The 17743-nt window shown below is 43.6% G+C and overlaps 1 protein-coding gene across 2 annotated transcripts in view; it reads left to right on the plus strand.

Annotated features, from left to right (window-relative positions):
• The first annotated feature begins 2636 nt into the window (after positions 1-2636).
• Positions 2637-17743, plus strand: part of PDCD11 (programmed cell death 11) — a 28164-nt gene continuing 13057 nt past the window's right edge. Inside the window, exons 1-18 of one of the 2 annotated variants that reach the window (XM_067300203.1) lie at positions 2637-2662; positions 3748-3859; positions 4521-4655; positions 5690-5857; positions 6774-6935; positions 7315-7438; positions 7813-7994; positions 8519-8626; positions 9131-9337; positions 9675-9799; positions 10427-10487; positions 11154-11300; positions 11429-11680; positions 12540-12683; positions 13391-13591; positions 14157-14327; positions 14745-14964; positions 17356-17508. In XM_067300203.1, coding sequence (XP_067156304.1) covers positions 3758-3859; positions 4521-4655; positions 5690-5857; positions 6774-6935; positions 7315-7438; positions 7813-7994; positions 8519-8626; positions 9131-9337; positions 9675-9799; positions 10427-10487; positions 11154-11300; positions 11429-11680; positions 12540-12683; positions 13391-13591; positions 14157-14327; positions 14745-14964; positions 17356-17508 — 2662 coding nt within the window. In that variant the 5' untranslated portion in view covers positions 2637-2662; positions 3748-3757. Of the gene's footprint in view, positions 2747-3747; positions 3860-4520; positions 4656-5689; positions 5858-6773; positions 6936-7314; positions 7439-7812; positions 7995-8518; positions 8627-9130; positions 9338-9674; positions 9800-10426; positions 10488-11153; positions 11301-11428; positions 11681-12539; positions 12684-13390; positions 13592-14156; positions 14328-14744; positions 14965-17355; positions 17509-17743 lie in introns of both variants that reach the window. The other variant, XM_067300204.1, reaches the window with a different exon arrangement.

The following is a 17743-nucleotide window of genomic DNA, read 5'->3' on the forward strand; positions in this document are numbered from 1 at the left end:
ATATTACTTTATTATTTCTATACCCTATGAAGTGACAGGTTAGCCCCATTTTACAGCAAAAAGTCAGGCTAGAGGCACCTAACAGTTTTAGGCAAAAACTTGACACACCTAGCTGCAACACCCTTCAATTCCCCCTTTCTTGCTTCCTCTTCCTCCCCTCTATAAGGTCTCTAATCCTCTTCACCATTCCAGAAGAGTAACAATCCTGGTAACCCATAGTTTCTACATCCCCCATTAGCAACCTACTTCTTTCAAAATACCCCAAAGCAAACTGACTTTGTATTTACCATTTTAAACCTCAACTGAACTATGAAGTTCACATGCCTACGCTTCTATCTCTAATCATATTTTGTTAGCAACTTATGCTTTGTCACTCTTTCTTCTTGAACTGGCATGGAATCATTTTGGTCCTGGAAGAACACCAGCCACTTACCATTTACTTTTCTGCCACAGCAGGAGTTTTCTTTTTAGGCCTAAGCTTGAAGTATAAGATGATCATTGCAATGCTTGTATATGTCGCTATTACATACTGAAAAATATAAAAGGTTAGTTTCAGTCTAAAGCCCCCAAAACACCATTATGCTATACCACAGAAGTTAATTTACATAATACATACATTCCTCCTGCCTGTGATGGTATAGGAATTGAAGTATTTCTGAAATCCAGTGAACTGGTGTTGAGATCCCGAGTCATGGCCTGCCATGGTCACTTGTCCTAACAAGCAGTAAAGTTAATGAGTTTTACAGTAAGTTGGGACAGGATGAATAGATAATCATATTAAACTCTACACTGAGCTTAATACTTCCATCATCAAATATTAAGTCTGCCTCAGCACATTCAACAGACAGTGAATATACATAAGGAGTAGGCATATTCAGAGCATTTTATCTTAAAATACAATGCTACACAAGTGACATGAATGGAGATAAGGAAATTAGGGGTTCTGGACAGGAAGAACATTCATGATTTTCAGAATTCATTTGACTGAGTTAAATCATGAGAAAAAAAAAAAAATCAGTATGATGAAGATGCAAGGGAAAATTCTTTAAAATACTTACAAAAGAGCAAACTGCCAGTCCTGCCTACAACCATTCAAAAGAGGCAACCTTCTACCAGTTGTTTAAGAATTTGCAATACCTAATCAAGATAAAACTTCACTAGTTCAGCTATGACATTGTCTCAATTCCATATCAAAAACTGGTTAGCAAGCTTGGGTCTAGACCACTCCTCTATTTTGTGATTCCATATCCACTGCATCTTATGTGCCCACCCTGCGCACTCATAGATCTGGCTTTAAAAAAAAAAAAAAAAGTGTGTGTGTGTGTGTGTGTGTGTTTTCCTAGTTAGTTTTCAGCTAGATCAGTGAGTTGACTAAGCTTCACAGCATTACACAGCACTGTGAAGTGCTTTCACAGGTACAACAAAAACACCAAGTACTGGGAACACACTTTTGAGTTTTGTCTGTGTCTAGACCAAAGTTCTAGACCTACTGTAAGAAGTTAGTTAACATGAAAGTATGCAGACTGGCATGGCAATAATATACATTTAGAATCACACAACAGCTGGGGTTGGAAGGAACCTCTGGAAATTACTGAGCCCAACCCCCTGCTCTCAGCAGGGTCAGCTAGAGCAGGATTCCCAGGATCGTGTCCAGAAGGGTTCTGAATACCCCCAAGGTTGGAGGCTTCACAGTCTCCCCGGGCAACCTGCGTTCAACCACCCTCACAGCCAAAGAGGTTTTTTCTCATGCTTGAGGATACATTTTGCTTATGCTTAAGGATTTTTTTCTTATATTTAGGATAAATATTTGTTATGTGGTAACCCAGCGCAGAAGCGGCACAGGCGCCGTAGGGTCATCCACCGAACCAGAAGCAGGCAGCGGTGCGACACCGCCAGCACGCTTGCAGGAGAGGGCTACGAGGACCCTCCTCAGCAGGCTCCTCGCTCATCGACGCAACTGCTACAGCAGCCTGACCTACCGCGTAGCTCCCGGGCATTACCGGGCCAACAGCCCTGCGGCAGGGCCGATCATACACCACCCGAGAACATCAGGTAAGTAAAACCCCTGAACAGCGGCCCCGGGCGGCGCGGGAAGGCGAGGTCATCGCCGCAGCGACGCGGAGGGCCCGGGGCAGAGCCGGGACCCCCAAACGCGGCCCTTCTCCCTCGGGGCGGCCCGGTGCCCTTGACCGGCGCCGCCGCCACCCGCTCGCCCCAGCCCCGCGCCGAGGGCCGGGCCCGGCTCGCCGGCGCAGGAGGCCGTGGCCCCGACACCCCCTCGGGACGGGTCACCGCTGCCCGCGGGGCGCCCCCAGGTACCTGGACTGCAGCCGCTCTCTAACCGCCGCCGCTACGCTCTGCCCTTCGCCAGCGCCCTCCCACAAAATGGCGGCCGCCGGCGCCCACTGGGCCGCGCGCGGGAGGCGCGGATTGGCTGCGCCGCCGAGGGGGCGGTCCTCCCCGCCCCTTTCCCCTCTGGTTGGCCGCGGGGCGCACCTGCTACTTCCGCTTGCCCTTTGCCCCCGCGCGCGTTGTTTCCGGGCGGCGCAGCGGCCGCACGTGCAGCCGAGGGAGGGCGGCGCGGGCGGCTCCGGCCCCGCTCCCGGCCCGGCGGCAGCGAGGGAGGGACCGCGGGCCCCGGAGCGCCGGGAGCCCCCGGGAGGTGAGGGAGCCCCTCGGGGCGGCTGGTTGCGCGGCCGCGGGTCGCTGCGGGAAGGCCCGGGCGGTGCCGGGTTACCGCGCTCTGGTAAGAGCGGCGTCTGCGCTGAGAACACGGGAAATCTCTTCTGGCTGTTAACTTAGTTTTTTTTTAAGAGTGTTTAATCCAAAGTTGAGACTGTCTTGGGAGCTGGGTGCAGCTTCTGTCCCTTCCCGCTGTGAGAAGTGAGGTGTGGCAAGGTGGAACCCGGCTTCACTCTTGAGACCTCGGTGACTGGATAGTCCAATGCACCCGTTTCAGTTATCAGCGGTGGAAAATGTCTTGCTGTTGAATGGGTCTTTTGATTAAGCATGTTCTGATGAACTTTAATTTTATTATGTACTCTTCTATTTAAAATCCTGTTTTAAATGACTAATACACCATTTAAAGGGCTCTCAAACTAGCATGCTAATACCAATTTTCCGTGTAAATGCTGTAGTCATAAGTAATAAATAGAAAGTGAACCATGACCTAATAAAATAAGGCTTTATTTAGTACTTGAAGCAAAGTAAGGTTAAGTATAACTGGTAAATTAAATACCTATAAGCCTATACTTCTAGTTTGCACAACAAAGTGTGAAGTTATATCAATTTTTAAGGGCAACACCTTGAAAGTCAAAATGCAGACCAAGCTTACTTATTGTTTAAATCAAGATTTTCTGCTTAATGACTAAAGCTGGTAATTTCAGCTTGTCCATTTAGTGCAATAGAGGCCTATTCAGGGAATATATATTGCTAAAACACTTTCCTGAATATGTGTACAGTGCTTTAATTGCCTTAGAAATTTGATACTTTAGTCAAGTAGAATTGGACAATAATAAAAAATGTTAGGGATACATGTGTTTAGATGGACCCTCACAACACTTCAGTCTAGTCAAATGTTAGATACATTTGGGTAAGAGTTTAGGTTTTGTCGCTGATGAATTGTAAAGTAGCCTTCTGAATTCTTGTTTAGTTTTTGGGTAATTCACTCTTTTGACTTTTTTCAGTGTTGGTGAGGAGCAGTCATAACAACTGTATATTTAATCTGTTTTGTTGTTTGCCCCATAGAAGTGCAAACATGGCATCCATGGAAGAAAACTTTCCTCGAGGTGGCACCCAGAAAAAACACACAGAGGGAAAAACAGCCAAGCCAAAGATAGAGCAGGACAATTTGTTTGATGTATGTTGTTTACATGTTCTCAATTAACTCTTCTCAGAGCTCTTCCACTGTCAAAATATGGCCTGAAATCCTTCCTATCCCTGACTTCTCTAGATTTTTCTGATATAGTTTGTGTTATTGGGACTTCAGGAAAGAGATGTCTGCTGACATCCACCTGTCTTGTGACCTTTTAAAGGTCTTGCATATCTGATACATGGTGAATGTGATGACAAAAAGTTCAATCAAAATTACTGATCAGGCTTCAGCATTTTAACATTCCACAAGCATCGGATCCTGAGTTACTTGCTTCTGCATGGCTGGATTGGACCAATTTGTACAGTGATGCTAAAGCCAGTGGACGTAGACCAAGTTTGTTAGTCTTTCTGTTTAGTAGTAGATGTTGCAGATCACTTTTGCCACGTACTTCTGAACAGGAATTGTGTTTTTTCTCCCACTCCAAGTTTTACAGTTTTACAGATGGGCTGGTCAGCCTCAGCCCAAAAGGAGATATCTTGAAAGACTTGCATGTAGACACACAGTGATTAGCAAGGGCATTCCCTTTTCTCTACAATCCTAGTATTTTCCTCTAATTTTATTTCTAGCAGTGGAGTTCTTCCTTAGCGTAGTGGTCACCTCTTTACTTACTTTTATTATTTTCTTGACTGATTTTAATCTCCTTTAGATCCATCATGAAGAACAAACACAGAAAAGAAAAAGGAGTCAAGGAGATCAAGGAAAGCAGAGGAAGAAGTTCAAGCCGGACAAAAAAGCCACTTCTAAAGACAATGCTATGAATTTTGAACCACTCACGGTTGAGGTTTGTGAATAAGTATTTGGTTTTGTGTGCATCTGTTGTTTACAAGAAGATGGTGAGCCAGGATCTGCATGAGGCTTAAAAAAGGGGGAAATATTTCTTTTATAATAGCAACCTTGGTAGTTAGTTAATGATAGCTTGGAAGAGGTACTAATCTTTGTGTTTTTAGGGTCTAGGTCAGTGTGCGCTAGAGCCCAGAGTGAGATGTATGTGATGGGCATGTTGTAATGCATCAGTTGGAGTTTCTAGTGATTCTTAAATCTTTCAAGGGAACAAAAACTTCTTGTCAATCCCAGGTTGGATTCTAGTGTGGAAAGACCTGGCATGTGTGCCAGTGTGAGAACTCCATGTCTGCTTTGGAAAGAAAATCTTATTTCAGAAGTGCACCATGAATTTTGTGGGTCAAATGACTGAGAACTGATGCATGGTTTCTACAACTGTAGACGTTTCTCTTGAGCATAGTGAGCCCACCAGTCATTCCTGTCCCCGTGACAAGATAGAGATATTTTCCAGTCTCTTCCCATACACTGACAGGTTGTTTTCCAGGCTGTTTTGTGGATTTCTTCTCAGTATTTATAGAGGTTCTAGAATAAGGCCTTTTTTGTTGACTCCTGTCACTTCCGATTATTAAGTACTTATGTAACTGGTGGATCCATTTTGATTATGGTGTGAGTTAAGGTGCTAAATGCTGGTGAGCTCCTTTTTGGTTTTGGTGTGACATCAAAAATGGAGCATGGGACTGGAACTTTGGAGACATGAGTCTGTTCTAGCCCTGTCACTGACCTGCTGGATATGTTACTTTATCTGTTTTCCCCTAGCAAAATGGGGAGGAATTCTGATCTGTACAGAACGCATTATAAAGTACTGGGTACAAGTATTATTTCAGCCATTTTGGGGGGTGGCATGGTAGACATTGCATATGCTTTCTCATTAAACCTGTAAATAAAGCAGTGATTCAAGAGGAAAACATATCTATCACACTGTTATCATTCACTTGCCAAAATATCCACCAAATGCTGATCTTTCTGCTTTCCCAGGCGCTCTGTGAGGGGATGCTGCTTCTTGGTTGTATAAAAGAGGTCAATGACTTCGAATTAGTCATCAGCTTGCCCAACGGGCTTTCTGGGTTTGTCCCAGTGACACAGATCAGCGATGCCTACAGCAAGATGCTGAGTGAACAGGTGGCCAAAGGAGAACTCCTGGAGGTGAGACCTTGGATCTGGGCTGTGATTTGTAGCAGGGAGCTGGGGAGTATTAATTAATAAGATCAACCCAAAGGTCTTGCTGAGGAAACTGGCTTCTGGTGTCTCACAGCAGACTTCAGTTTGCCTGCAGTGGCTCACCCTTAGCTAAATGGTCCATGAACTTCGTAGACAGTCCGTTGAACATGAAGAAATTTGTGCTCTCTGTTTGCTGCTGTAGCTAAATACTGATCCCTGGCTGTGTGCAACGAAGGGAGGAAGTTAAGGAAGTGCGTGGAAGATGATGTGAGGATGGAAAGGTCTCTCAGTGGGGCTTGGGGAGTAGTACAGTCCTTGAAATTTCCTTGTGTGATGTACTGTGCAACGTGCTGTTAGGCAGTGCTGTTGTAGACTGACCTTGGTTTGGACCATGCTTTTCCAAGCAGCCTTTATAATTTCATGACAATGTTGATTGCTTGAAAAAAAGAGGAGGGAGTAATATGTTAGCCCATCTCTCCAGCGTCAGTGATCCTTAAATTTTGCTAAAAAAGGTGATGTGGAATGTGGGATCTGTGCAAGGTAGTAATCTTTTGTTGGTGGTGTTTCCCTCTGCTAAAGAGGAAGCTGAGATGAGGGTCACTCTTGGCTCTGTAGTTGTGCTTTGATCCTCAGCTACAAGCTCCTGACCCCGGTCCCCACAGTATTGCTTTTCCTTTTTAAGCAAAACCTGCCAGACTTGCTAACGTCATGTAATTTCATCCTTGCCTCTATACTGAAAGACCGATGTTTGTGGTATTTCTTGCCTTTTATTGTACTGTTGACAGGGAAATAGAACTTTCTTAGGGGGTTTTGATTTCAAAAGCTGCTTCAGTAACAAACTCTGATCCTCTTGAATTATTTAATATTGTTTTTTTACTCTCTTGATCATCTTGCTGGGCAGGACTTGAACTCTCTCTCGGACATGTATTCTCCAGGGACATTGGTCAGATGCATCGTGACCAGTGTTGAGAAAAGTGCTGATGGACGTCAGAGTATCAAATTGTCGATCAATCCCAAAAAGGTCAATAAGGGTCTGAACGCTTCAGCACTAGCATCAGGCATGGTACGTATTCTGGGTCTGCCGTGGCCTCCCTAGGCTTTGGAGGTGCCCCTTGCACAACCTGCCTTGTAGGGGTGCTTTTTTGTTTAGTTTTTGTTTCCAGCTTTATGGTTGCAGGCACATGCAATTAGAGCACCTGCTATTTCTGAGCATCCCAATTTTTTTCCCTACTGGTTTGTGGACTCCATACATACATGGCTGGACAAGGGGAGAGTTGAGACCCCACTGCCAGATGAGCTCTGTAGTAGGAAAGAACATAATGTTCTTTCTGCTGCTCTGACAAACTCAGTACTCTGTTCTCATGAAACAGCAGACTACTGCACTCTCTGCAGACTCAGCCATTTCTTCACATTACTGAATTGCAGTGTTTTTCTCCCAACAGCTGCTCTCCGGCCTAGTGTCTAGTGTGGAAGACCATGGCTACCTCATTGATATTGGAGTCAGTGGGACTAATGCATTCCTGCCTCGTCAGAAAGCCCAAAGTTACATCAAATTAGTCAAGAAAGGTAAGAAGTAATCAGAGAGAAAAACGCTGGGGTAGAAATGGAGGTGGAAAATGGCAATGATCAGAGCCTTTTGTATCTGTGGTACTAGTACACCTCAGTGAGATTGAGTCAAAGTGGGGTCTTTGTGAGTTGCTGAAAGCAGTGGCTTTGTGGCTGGCGTGGAACAGGCCGCTAGGTTTCACCCTGTTTTCTGATAGACCATGTTCTCATTCCAAGACCTTCCATCCCTGCTTGCAGTAGACTTCAGTTTGATGGGAAGAAGTTCAAACTTGAAGAGAGGGAACTCTGAAAAGGCTTGGGATAGGGCTATAGGCAGAAGGGAACCCCTGAGTGCTCCTGATGGAGGTTTTATGCTGTGTGTCTTGCCTTTGTAGGGCCTGATTTGAAGATAGGCCAGAACCTGAACTGTGTCATTGAGGAAGTGAAGAACGAGGGAAGAATTGTCCGTTTGTCCATTGATCGGTCAGAAGTTGCTGCGTCCCTTGCAACAGAACGACAGAACTGGACGCTCTCTAACTTACTGCCAGGACTGGTGGTAAAAGCTCGAGTGCAGAAGGTTAGCACTGTTTTTTTGAGTGTTCCTGAATGTGGGGGTGCAGGTGAAATGGAGATGGAAATTTATGCCCTGGAAAATTTTGTGTTTGTGCTCCATTACTTTAGAAAAACAAATACAATTTTCATTAAAAATATTCCCATCGCATTCACCTAAGGTCCAATCTCTGCCCTGGTTGTGATGATGTGAGTATAAAGGTTTCGGGCTGGAGATGGTGATGAACCTTGAAACAGAACAGAATCCAGTTTATGCTTCTCTGGCCATTGCCTAGGAAAAGTATTCAACAGTTTAGCAGTAGACTTCAGAGTAAGCACAGTTTTAGAAAAAAACCTGAAAGACCATTTTTACAAAGCAATGTAAAAAGATGTAAAAAGCAGAACTGTTAGCAGTTTGTCTCTCTCTTTTGAGGTACTTGTTGTTTTGCACCGAGAGTGACTTTTTATGAAATGTGTCCATTATTCTTTGAAACTGAGAAACTGAGCACAAATTTTATTTGGTATCTCGCATAATTTCCTTCCCCTTTCTAGGTGGCCCCATTGGGGATCACTCTGAGCTTTCTGTCTTCCTTCACTGGCCTTGTGGATTTCATGCACATGGACCCAAAGAAATCCCTGAACTATTCTCCAAATCAAGTGGTAAGGAGAGGGTGAGGCACAGCTGGAGTTGGTAATGTTACTTAGAGCATCTCTTATCTTCTTCAGCAGCATTTTGGTGAAGAATTTTTTTTTCAATGGAATCATCTGTGAAATCTTACTGATGATGGCCTCTCGTATTTGAATTCTGATGATGGCCGCTTTAGAGCGGTAAAGAGCAAAGCCATTCTTGGGGTAATGGAAGACTTGTGTGGGAGGCATGAGACTTGTGAAGGATGGGAAATGACTTTAGCAGTCATGTTCCTCTCGCCACACTGGTACCAGATTAGCCCATACAACTTGAACAATGGATAAAAGCAAAAATCCCAGATCTGTGAAGCTGTTAGAACTGAAATGATGTCTTAGTAGCAATATTGGAAAGTGCTTGTACATGGGCAAAGAGTTCAGGTACCAAAGATAACGTCTAAAAACACGGGTGAGGTGGCTTTCTCTGCTTCTGTTTATAAGTCGGTGTTTAACAAGCATTCTGTCTTCTCCTCATCCCAGGTGAAAGCTTGCATCCTCTCCATTCACCCCACCTCCAAGGTGGTGCGACTTACTCTACGGCAGGCCTTCCTCCACCCTGGAGGATCCCCGAACCAGCTCTCCAGTGATCGCATGGGGGCAGTGGTGGAGGAGTCAACGGTGAAGGCCTTCTTCAAGCAGTTTGGTGCCATTTTTGAGCTTGATGATGGCAGCCTTGCGTTTGCACGGGTAAGTACCAGGGACTGAATGAGCAGTGAGAGAACTCCTCCGTAGCTCTCCTGGCTTCTTGAGGAAGAAATTTAGGAGGATGTTTTATTTTGTTTTTTATGTTCTTTGTGAGGAAAAATGCAACAAAATTAGGACAAAGTGGAAGATGTTTGCTAAATCACGCTCCCCACTGTCCAGGTTTGTAATGGAGGAGGGTTATTGTGAAAGAACTGGTGCAACCTGTTGCACAAAGGGAGTATATTAGAGGAAGGGTTTTGTGAGATGCTGCCACTTTAACCTAAGCTTCAAGTCAGTGCTTCCTCTTTCCAAACACTAAATCATCCTTTGTTTTTTCTAGCTGAAACACCTTTCAAAAACCAGAAAGTCCTTTAAACCTGCAGCATTTAAGACAGGATGCAAACACAAATGCCGGATAATTGACTACAGCCTGATGGATGAGATGTGTATTTTATCCCTGAAGTAGTAAGTTTCACAGGCTTCCAGAAAATTGGTTGAAGGATTAGAAGGGTTTGGTCGAGAGTGGAAGATACTGCATTGCTTTGTTGAACTGGAACCTGCTGTTTGGAGTTTCTGGCTTGTATCTGTCTTGTTTCAAATCAGGGTGTCTGCGCATCTCATGTATCCTCCCAAAACCATGGGAAGGTGGGGTACCATCTGTTTAACTGGTGGGCCACAGGGAGGCTAAATGTCTTTTGCCAAGATCACGTTGGAAGCCTGTGGTTGAACAGGGAGTTGGATCTTGGTCTTCCAACTCCTAGGCCATTTCCCTCCTCCCTCCTTATTTCTGTCTGTGTGGCTTTAAGCAGTGCAGGTGATGGGTTCCCCTTTCGTGGGGCCGTGGCTGGTGGCCATTGCTTTGTAGTTGTCACCTGGAATGGAGCCTGGTGAACCTGTCTGAACTTGATGTCCAAAGCGCAGTGGGAGGTGGGTCAGCTGGAGTAAAATACAACCCCAGAGCTGTGCAGCACAGGAGAATGGGGGGAGGGATTTTGGAAGATTTTAGGACAAGACAAAGAGGGGATTGTTTCTCTTATCCCAGATTTCCTCAAGTTGACTGATTGGTCATCTCTTGCTGTGTCTCTTTCCTAGTCAAATTATCGAAGCTCAGTTTCTGCAATATCAAGATGTCCACACTGGGGATGTGGTGAAGGTGAGATCCTGAAGGGTTGACACAGTACTGTGGAGCAGTTGTACTTGCAGAAGTGATCTAGCTAATTCACATTTCTTTTGCTTAATGCTTGTTTTCAACTTCTGATCCAGACTAATGATATGAAAGTGAGGAGAAAAACCTCTCCTTGCAGGACTTGCTTAATGGAATCTGATACTTTTCTTTCACAAAATATTGTTCAGGTTTTTTTCATGGTGCCTCTAAGGTAATCACATTTCAGCCACATCCAGTCATGTGTTTAAGTCCCTGAACAAATTTTTAGCTTCTTTCACTCAGCCTTTCTAAAACTCACCTTGTACTTGGTGAACTAGAAGTGCACATATGGACCATCACAATCAACTGTTGGGCAGAAACAGTTAGTTACGTGTCTGACCCACGTATGCCTGTTGGATATATCTGGAAACATTTGCAGTCTGACAGAGTCAATAATTTTGCAGAAGTATCCTATGCTCAAAAATGAGATAGTAACAGCCTTGTTTAACATAAAAGCTAATGGGTCAGATTGGTTGGGTGGAGTGGAGTGTACTTTTTGGAGGGTAGTTAGATTTGGTGGCAATAGGTGGTGTGATGTGTCAGCTGTTTTCTACCTGTGCATACTCTGCTTACCATGCTGAAATTACAGACCCTTTTCCCTCTTTTGGGCTCTAGGGTAAAGTGTTAGCTCTGAAACCCATTGGGATGCAGGTGAAAGTGACTGATGGGATTAAAGGGCTTGTGCCCTCCATGCATCTTGCTGATATGATCCTGAAGCAGCCTGAGAAGAAGTACAACATGGGAGATGAAGTCAGGTGTCGGGTGAGAGCTGCCAGACAGGGTCTTCAGCTGCTTTAAGCTGGACTCTTTCACTTTAGTTATATAGCAGCTGGATTGATCAGACAATGGCAGACATGCTTTTTGAACTTTTTTCTACGCTATTCTTCTAGGTGCTAGAGTGCAGACCTGCAGAAAGGAAGCTAATCCTTACTCTGAAGAAAACTCTTGTCCAGTCAAAGCTTCCAGTCCTTTCTAATTATGAAGAGGCAAAACCAGGTCTGATCACACACGGCTTTGTGGTGTGCGCAAGGGAGTTTGGCTGCATTGTGAAGTTCTACAACGATGTCAAAGGTCTGGTACCCAAGAATGAGCTGAGCTCAGAGCCTGTATCTTGTCCAGAGGAAGTCTTTCATGAAGGCCAGGTAATTCATGTACTTAACCCTATATGCCTTGTGAATGAATGCCAAAGAGAATGCTGCAGCGTAGTTGGCTCTGGCATGGGTTTTCCCCAGAGGACCTGGCTACACCAAGAGATGTTCATGTCCTTTCACATCAGGTAATAGCAGTGGTCTGTTTAAACAGATTACGTTGTGTGGGAGACAGCTTCTTCTAGAGTACTTCCCAGAGCTTTTTTTTGTTTGTTTAATTTGTTTCTAGACTCTTTTCTGGAGTGCAACAGGTACTGTGCTGTGTGATATAGGGGCTATGGAGATCTTAGCAGCGGTTTGGGGTTCTGAACCGCAGCTTCTTTTAAGGAAACTAAAGCTTTTAAAGAATCAAGAGAAAGAGGTTTCCTGCCTTTGTATTGTCCTGGTTTTCCTGTTTTTTTTTTTTTTTTTTCCAAGTCTTGTGCATCCCTAACCAGGTACTCTGGGAACTGTGTTGTGGGCAGGCTCAGCCCTATTCACTGTTTTTCTGGTGCTCTCTCTTGTCTTTAATCTTGCTGTTTGTTGGTTAGCTAAGGAGAACAATAATTTTCTGGTCAGGATTTATGACTGCAGGTCTGAAGATCTGAATTTTATTCTCAACTCTGCTACAGACCTGTCAAAAAGTCATTTCATGACTTAATGAAAGTCATTTGATATACTTATATTTTCCATCTGTGAGATCAGGAGAACATTTGTCTCTGGTGGATCTTAAGGATAGCAGGCCACTGATTTTAACTTAGGTGTGGCAGAAAAATGTATTGTGTATTTATTTCCCTGTCTCATATATAGGTGGTAGTACACTGAGGAGGAAAATGAACCCAGTTAAACCTTGTTTTATCTTTTTTTACCACAGGTTGTCAAAGTAGTGGTCTTAAAATGTGAACCCCAGCAGGAAAGACTGCTGCTCTCCTTCAAGTTAACAAGCAAGCCTGTCCCTGAGGGTAAAAGGGAACATACGCCAAAGAAGAACCAGCAAGTGAAATATGAAATAGGAGAGGTATCAAATTCAATGACTGCTCCCTTTCTTGCTATCTTCCCAACCCATTATTGCAGGGAAACAATTTGATATCACTTTGAACAACTTTGCTTCAAGAAAATCTGTTAGAGGTCAAGAAATGGCATTAAATGTGTATGTCTTATTGTGTGGTTTGCCTCCTGGTCAAAGGCAAGAAGGATTTGATCTCGTATCAGAGGACAGGATAAAGAAGTCCTGGGGCACTCTTCCAGGAGGTGCAAAAGTTAGTGCTCCTACTCCTGGGTGAAGTCCTCTCCTGGATGCTGCTGATGTTCTCACTCCAGAAGCAGCTGCTTTTCCTTTTTGGAAAAAAACTAACTTCAGTGAACTGTTTTGAAATGCTTCACTGTTGTCTTTGGATTGAAAAATGCTTCCAACACTCTGCAGATATTACTGGTGCAGGCAAGGGGCAGTTCTAATTTTCTTTAAATGGTTCCCGTCATCTTTTAAATAGAAAGTCAAAACTAAGACAATGTTTCTAGCCCTTGATTTCTCTGGGAGCTGAGATTTATTATCAGTGTTGCCATGCTTTTGAAGCTCAGCTCTGTTGGTGTGAGACTGTTTCTCATATATAGCTGGGAGGTCATGTCAGAGCCCCTCCAGCACAGCATTTGGTACCCTGTGCATCAAAAGAGATGACTTCAAAGGCACTTGGAATTTTTTAATCACTGTATTTATTCTTTCTTTAGATGGTTGATGTGAAAGTCTTGAAGAAGAAAGAGAATGGACTAGAAGTTTCCATCTTGGAAGATGAAGGCAAAGTGATTGCCTCGCTTCCCACAGTGTACCTCTCGGACTTTGTTGCTAACTGCAAGCTCCTGTGGCATTGCCTTCAAGAGGGAGATGTCCTGCCCAGAGTTATGTGCCTAAGTGACAAGGGAGAGCATATTGTATCCTTTGGCATCTCAACCAGTTGAATGGAGTTAAAAAGAAAAAGGAGATATCTGTAAGAAATCCAGGGTATCTGCAAGAAACAGAAGGTAGGCTAGCTAGTTTGTTGAAGTGGAATTGCCTGTCAGGCTAGTGATGCTTCAAAGAGCTGTTATAATCTGCTTATTCTAGAAGTAAGGCTCAGCTGCTGCTAGAATCCCATCAGAACCAGGACTTGTTTGTGAATTGACTGACCTTTCCAACCAGCTTCTGGGCATCAGTGTTGATAAGATCACAACTTTAGCAAAAATTCTGCAGGTTTTTTCAGTTCTGCCTTTTTGGTAATATTAGGAAGTTTACATTTCAGTTAGTGTAAAGTATGCATCTTTAACACTGAACAGCTTTTGAGACATTGGTTGCTAAAATTTAGTGTAGAGAAATCAAGATGGTAATTAAAAGTGTGATTTTGGGCTCCTGTACTGCCTTGCCAGCAAAGACTGTTACAGCCCAGTGGTTAGCAACGCCAAGAGATTTGCTTGGCTCCTTTCATTCCTCTTTTCCCATTTTCCCTAACTGGTTGTTCAGATCTTGAGCAGAAAGTCTGCAGTGATTTCTGCTGTACAGGAGGAGCAAGTGGTGAGAAGCTTCTCTGAAATCCAGCCTGGGATGCTTTTGACTGGTTATGTGAGGAATGTGATGCCTTTTGGAGTGTTTGTGGAGTTCCCTTTTGGCCTGACAGGATTGGCACCCAAAATGGTAAATCATGCGTTCACTTGACTTCAAAAACAGCATGCATGTAATCAGGCAAGCTTGAAACATGGCTTTAAGCAGGGCTGGAAGGAACAGCAGGGCTGTAGATCCTGCTTTCACACTGCCTCCCCCAATAGGTTAAAAGCTGCTGTTAGGTTTGTGTTTTAATTCCCTTCCAAAATGAGATAAAGGACTTCATTCAGATGAGCTTAAGGTTCAAGCGGGGATTTAATGTGATTTCATTTACCCATTTAAACTGACAACTTTTCCTTGATCTTGGCTAGCTGCTTTTTGTGCATTTTCATGAAGTCTAACTCTAAAACCCTTCTCCTGAACAGCACTGCAGGTGCTTGGTGGTTTAGCAGTTGTGGTAACCCACAGTTAAGCTCAGTAACCCTTAGCCCCTTTGTTTCATCTGCACAGAGCATGAGTGACAAGTTCGTGACGGACACCAAGGACCACTTTGTGGTGGGACAGACTGTGATCGCGAAGGTGATGAGCATTGATGAGGAGAAGCAGCGTGTGCTCCTCAATCTGAAGGTGTCAGAGTGCAGCTCGGGCAATTCTGCTGTGGAGAGCTTTGCTCTACTGAGCCAGTACTTCAAGGAGATGAAAGAAATCAGGAATTTGTTGAGAAGAAGAGGTAAAGATTGTACATGTTCTCATAAAGGGGATCAGGTTACAAAAAGTGGCTGTAGAGGAATAGTAAAGCAAAACCACTTTCTTTTAAACAAAAGAAAGCTCATTTCAGGCGAAGACATGGCTGTTGAGGGAAGCATATTAGAAGAAAGATGTCTGTGTAGTGTCTGGCACTGACAAGAAAGCTTTTTGGAATTACTGCTGGAACAAACCAAAGATTCTGCTGTTCTCACTGAGGTCTGCTACGCTTCTTGCACTGATTTTGGTGAGAGCAGGTTGAAACTTGGGGCTTAAGAATAAGAAGGCAAAGAGATAATGAGCTGTGAGGTCATTATATCAAAGGAGGAAGGGAGATAGAATGGGACAAAAAAATAGATTTCTTGAAGTACCTGTTAAGGTGAAAATGAGAGAGGCCAGTGTGAGATTGGATGCTCTTTGGATCAACGCCCATCTCCAGCATTGGCCAGGCATTTAATGATGCTTCCCTTTTATACCTGCTTGGCCTCCAACAACTTCTAGCTCGGGGACCGGCTGAGCCAAAGGTGGCAGGTTTTATATTTTAAAACCTTCAATGAGTTATTTTTTTGGTCTGAATTTGTCTGCATGCTTTTTGAACCAATCTAAAATTTAGGCAACCAAGACATGTTGTGACAGTAGTTTCACAGTTTAATTATGTGTCCAGTGAAGAATTACCTCTCTTTGTTTATTTTCAGTCTGGCACTGGATAACTTTTTGTTTAATACTCCATGGTTCTAGTATTATAAGAGCCTTAGTCTGCAGGCCTAATTTCTCTGTTCAGTAAGCAGGCATTAAACTCCATAGAGCTGAAGTGTATAAGAAATATGAGGTTTCGCAGCTTGGCGTATCTAATGTGCAAATAGAGGTATGATTACCTGGATTGTTCATTTTCAATGGAAAAGTCATTCTTGGAAGCCTGGAAGAAGTTTATTTCTGTGTGCCTGAGTGAATTGCCACAGAGCACCAGTGGAGCAGAACGGGCTGCCCACTGCCCAGACCTGAATTCCTCAAACGCCTGAGAAGTGAACAGCAATACGTCAGGCTCTTGCTGCATGCAGACTCAAGTATTAGAAACAGGCACTGCTAATTGCTTGATTTAGGAAAAGCAGCCCTGGTGTCTGGATACTAGGGTGATAGGCACATAAAAATCAGAGTAGACATCATGTGAATTCTGCTCTGTAGTCACAAGTGGTGCAAGGATAGGAGATAACTGGAAGTGGCCTGAGTGCATTGATATCATGTGCTGCGCCTCTAGAAAGGCTGGGCAAGTTAAGCACCTGTGGTGGTAAAGCCCTGATTCTTTTTCAGTGACAAACTGTTTAAAATGACCGATGCTCTTGGAGAGTTAGAACAATAAAAGGCAAGACTTCAGTTTGAGAATAATTTCCTTTATTGCCTCTGCCTGCTGCCTGTAGTGTCTTTTATTGCATTAAGCAAATAGAGCTAGCTTTGTCCCTCAAAATTTGAAGGAATCATTGACAACAATAATGATATATCATTTCTACACTTACTTTATTTGCTGGTAATTTATAACTGATCTGAAAGTATCATATCTACCTTCATCTAACAATGCTTTTTAACTGGACTTTACAGTGAAGAGCCTTGGCAAGGTTTTTTTTATTAGATGTTCTTAACTGCTTCTAGTATTCTTATGGTATAGAAATTCACATTTGTGCATGCTGTAATCAAGTTGTTTGTTATAGATGCCTGATTTTCACAGAGGGATCTTTCAACTGCTCTGCTTTGGCCAGGATCTGCTCTAGTAGAATCTATTTCAGTGCCTCTCCTAGCTTCAGTGCAAGGATAATTAGGCTGGCACTCCAGTGCTTGTGAGGACCCAAACCTAGTACTCCTATGAGGATGAGTTTGTGCAAATTATTTGCCTCCTGGTATAACATGTTCCCTGAAGGGATCCTCCAGGAAAGTTTTTCTCACATGTTGTTTTACTAGTGTTAGGAATATTGGAGGTCTTGCAGTTTATTTTTATCAAATTCTGGCTCTGCCTTTTTTGGTTCTTTTTATATTCAATAATTTTTAATGTTTTGTTTCCTGTAATTGTGTCATTCCATTAGTCCCTCTACCTTTTCCTACATGCAATGCTATGTGCCAGTGTTTCTGTGGAACTGGAGAATGTTCTCTGCAATTAAGCAATGGTCAGATCCTTAATGTTACAGAATTTTCTACTTTGATTAATCTTAGAATTTACTACTTTGCATTTTTAGAGAGTCAGGAGCCTAAACAGCTGATTGTTTTCCTTTATAAAGGTGAACATAAATGCTTGTTCATGCTCTGTTGAGGAAACATGAAAACTGTCTTCCTTTTGCAAAGATACAGCATAGGTAAAATTAACTCCCCACTTTCTTCTCCCTTTATTTAGGGGAGTCCAGCATGGCCCGAAGCCTTTGTGAATTGATGCCTGGGAAAGAGCTGCAGCTGGTCGTGCAGGATGTGAAGGAGGATGGCTCAGCACTGTTCAGCAGCAGCGGTGTCACAGGCTTGACTGTAACAGCCACTCGCTACCATTTGGGAGGTGAGGGTCTTTTCCTGGACTGCTTTGGTTTTCGCTCTGATACTTTCAAACCTCTATACTTAAGTGAATTCTCCTGCTGAGGAACCAACATGGTATGAGTCTGATCAGAGCAGGGATGAGCTTGGAGAGTAGTTTAGTTTCCTGATGTGTTGCCGATCCATTTGCATGATTCGGAACATACCGCTTAAGCCTACCTGTGCCTCTGTTACCCCATCTGTAAAACAGACCTAATTCT

This window comes from Apteryx mantelli, chromosome 7 (genome assembly GCF_036417845.1).
Source record: "Apteryx mantelli isolate bAptMan1 chromosome 7, bAptMan1.hap1, whole genome shotgun sequence".
NCBI lineage: Eukaryota > Metazoa > Chordata > Aves > Apterygiformes > Apterygidae > Apteryx > Apteryx mantelli.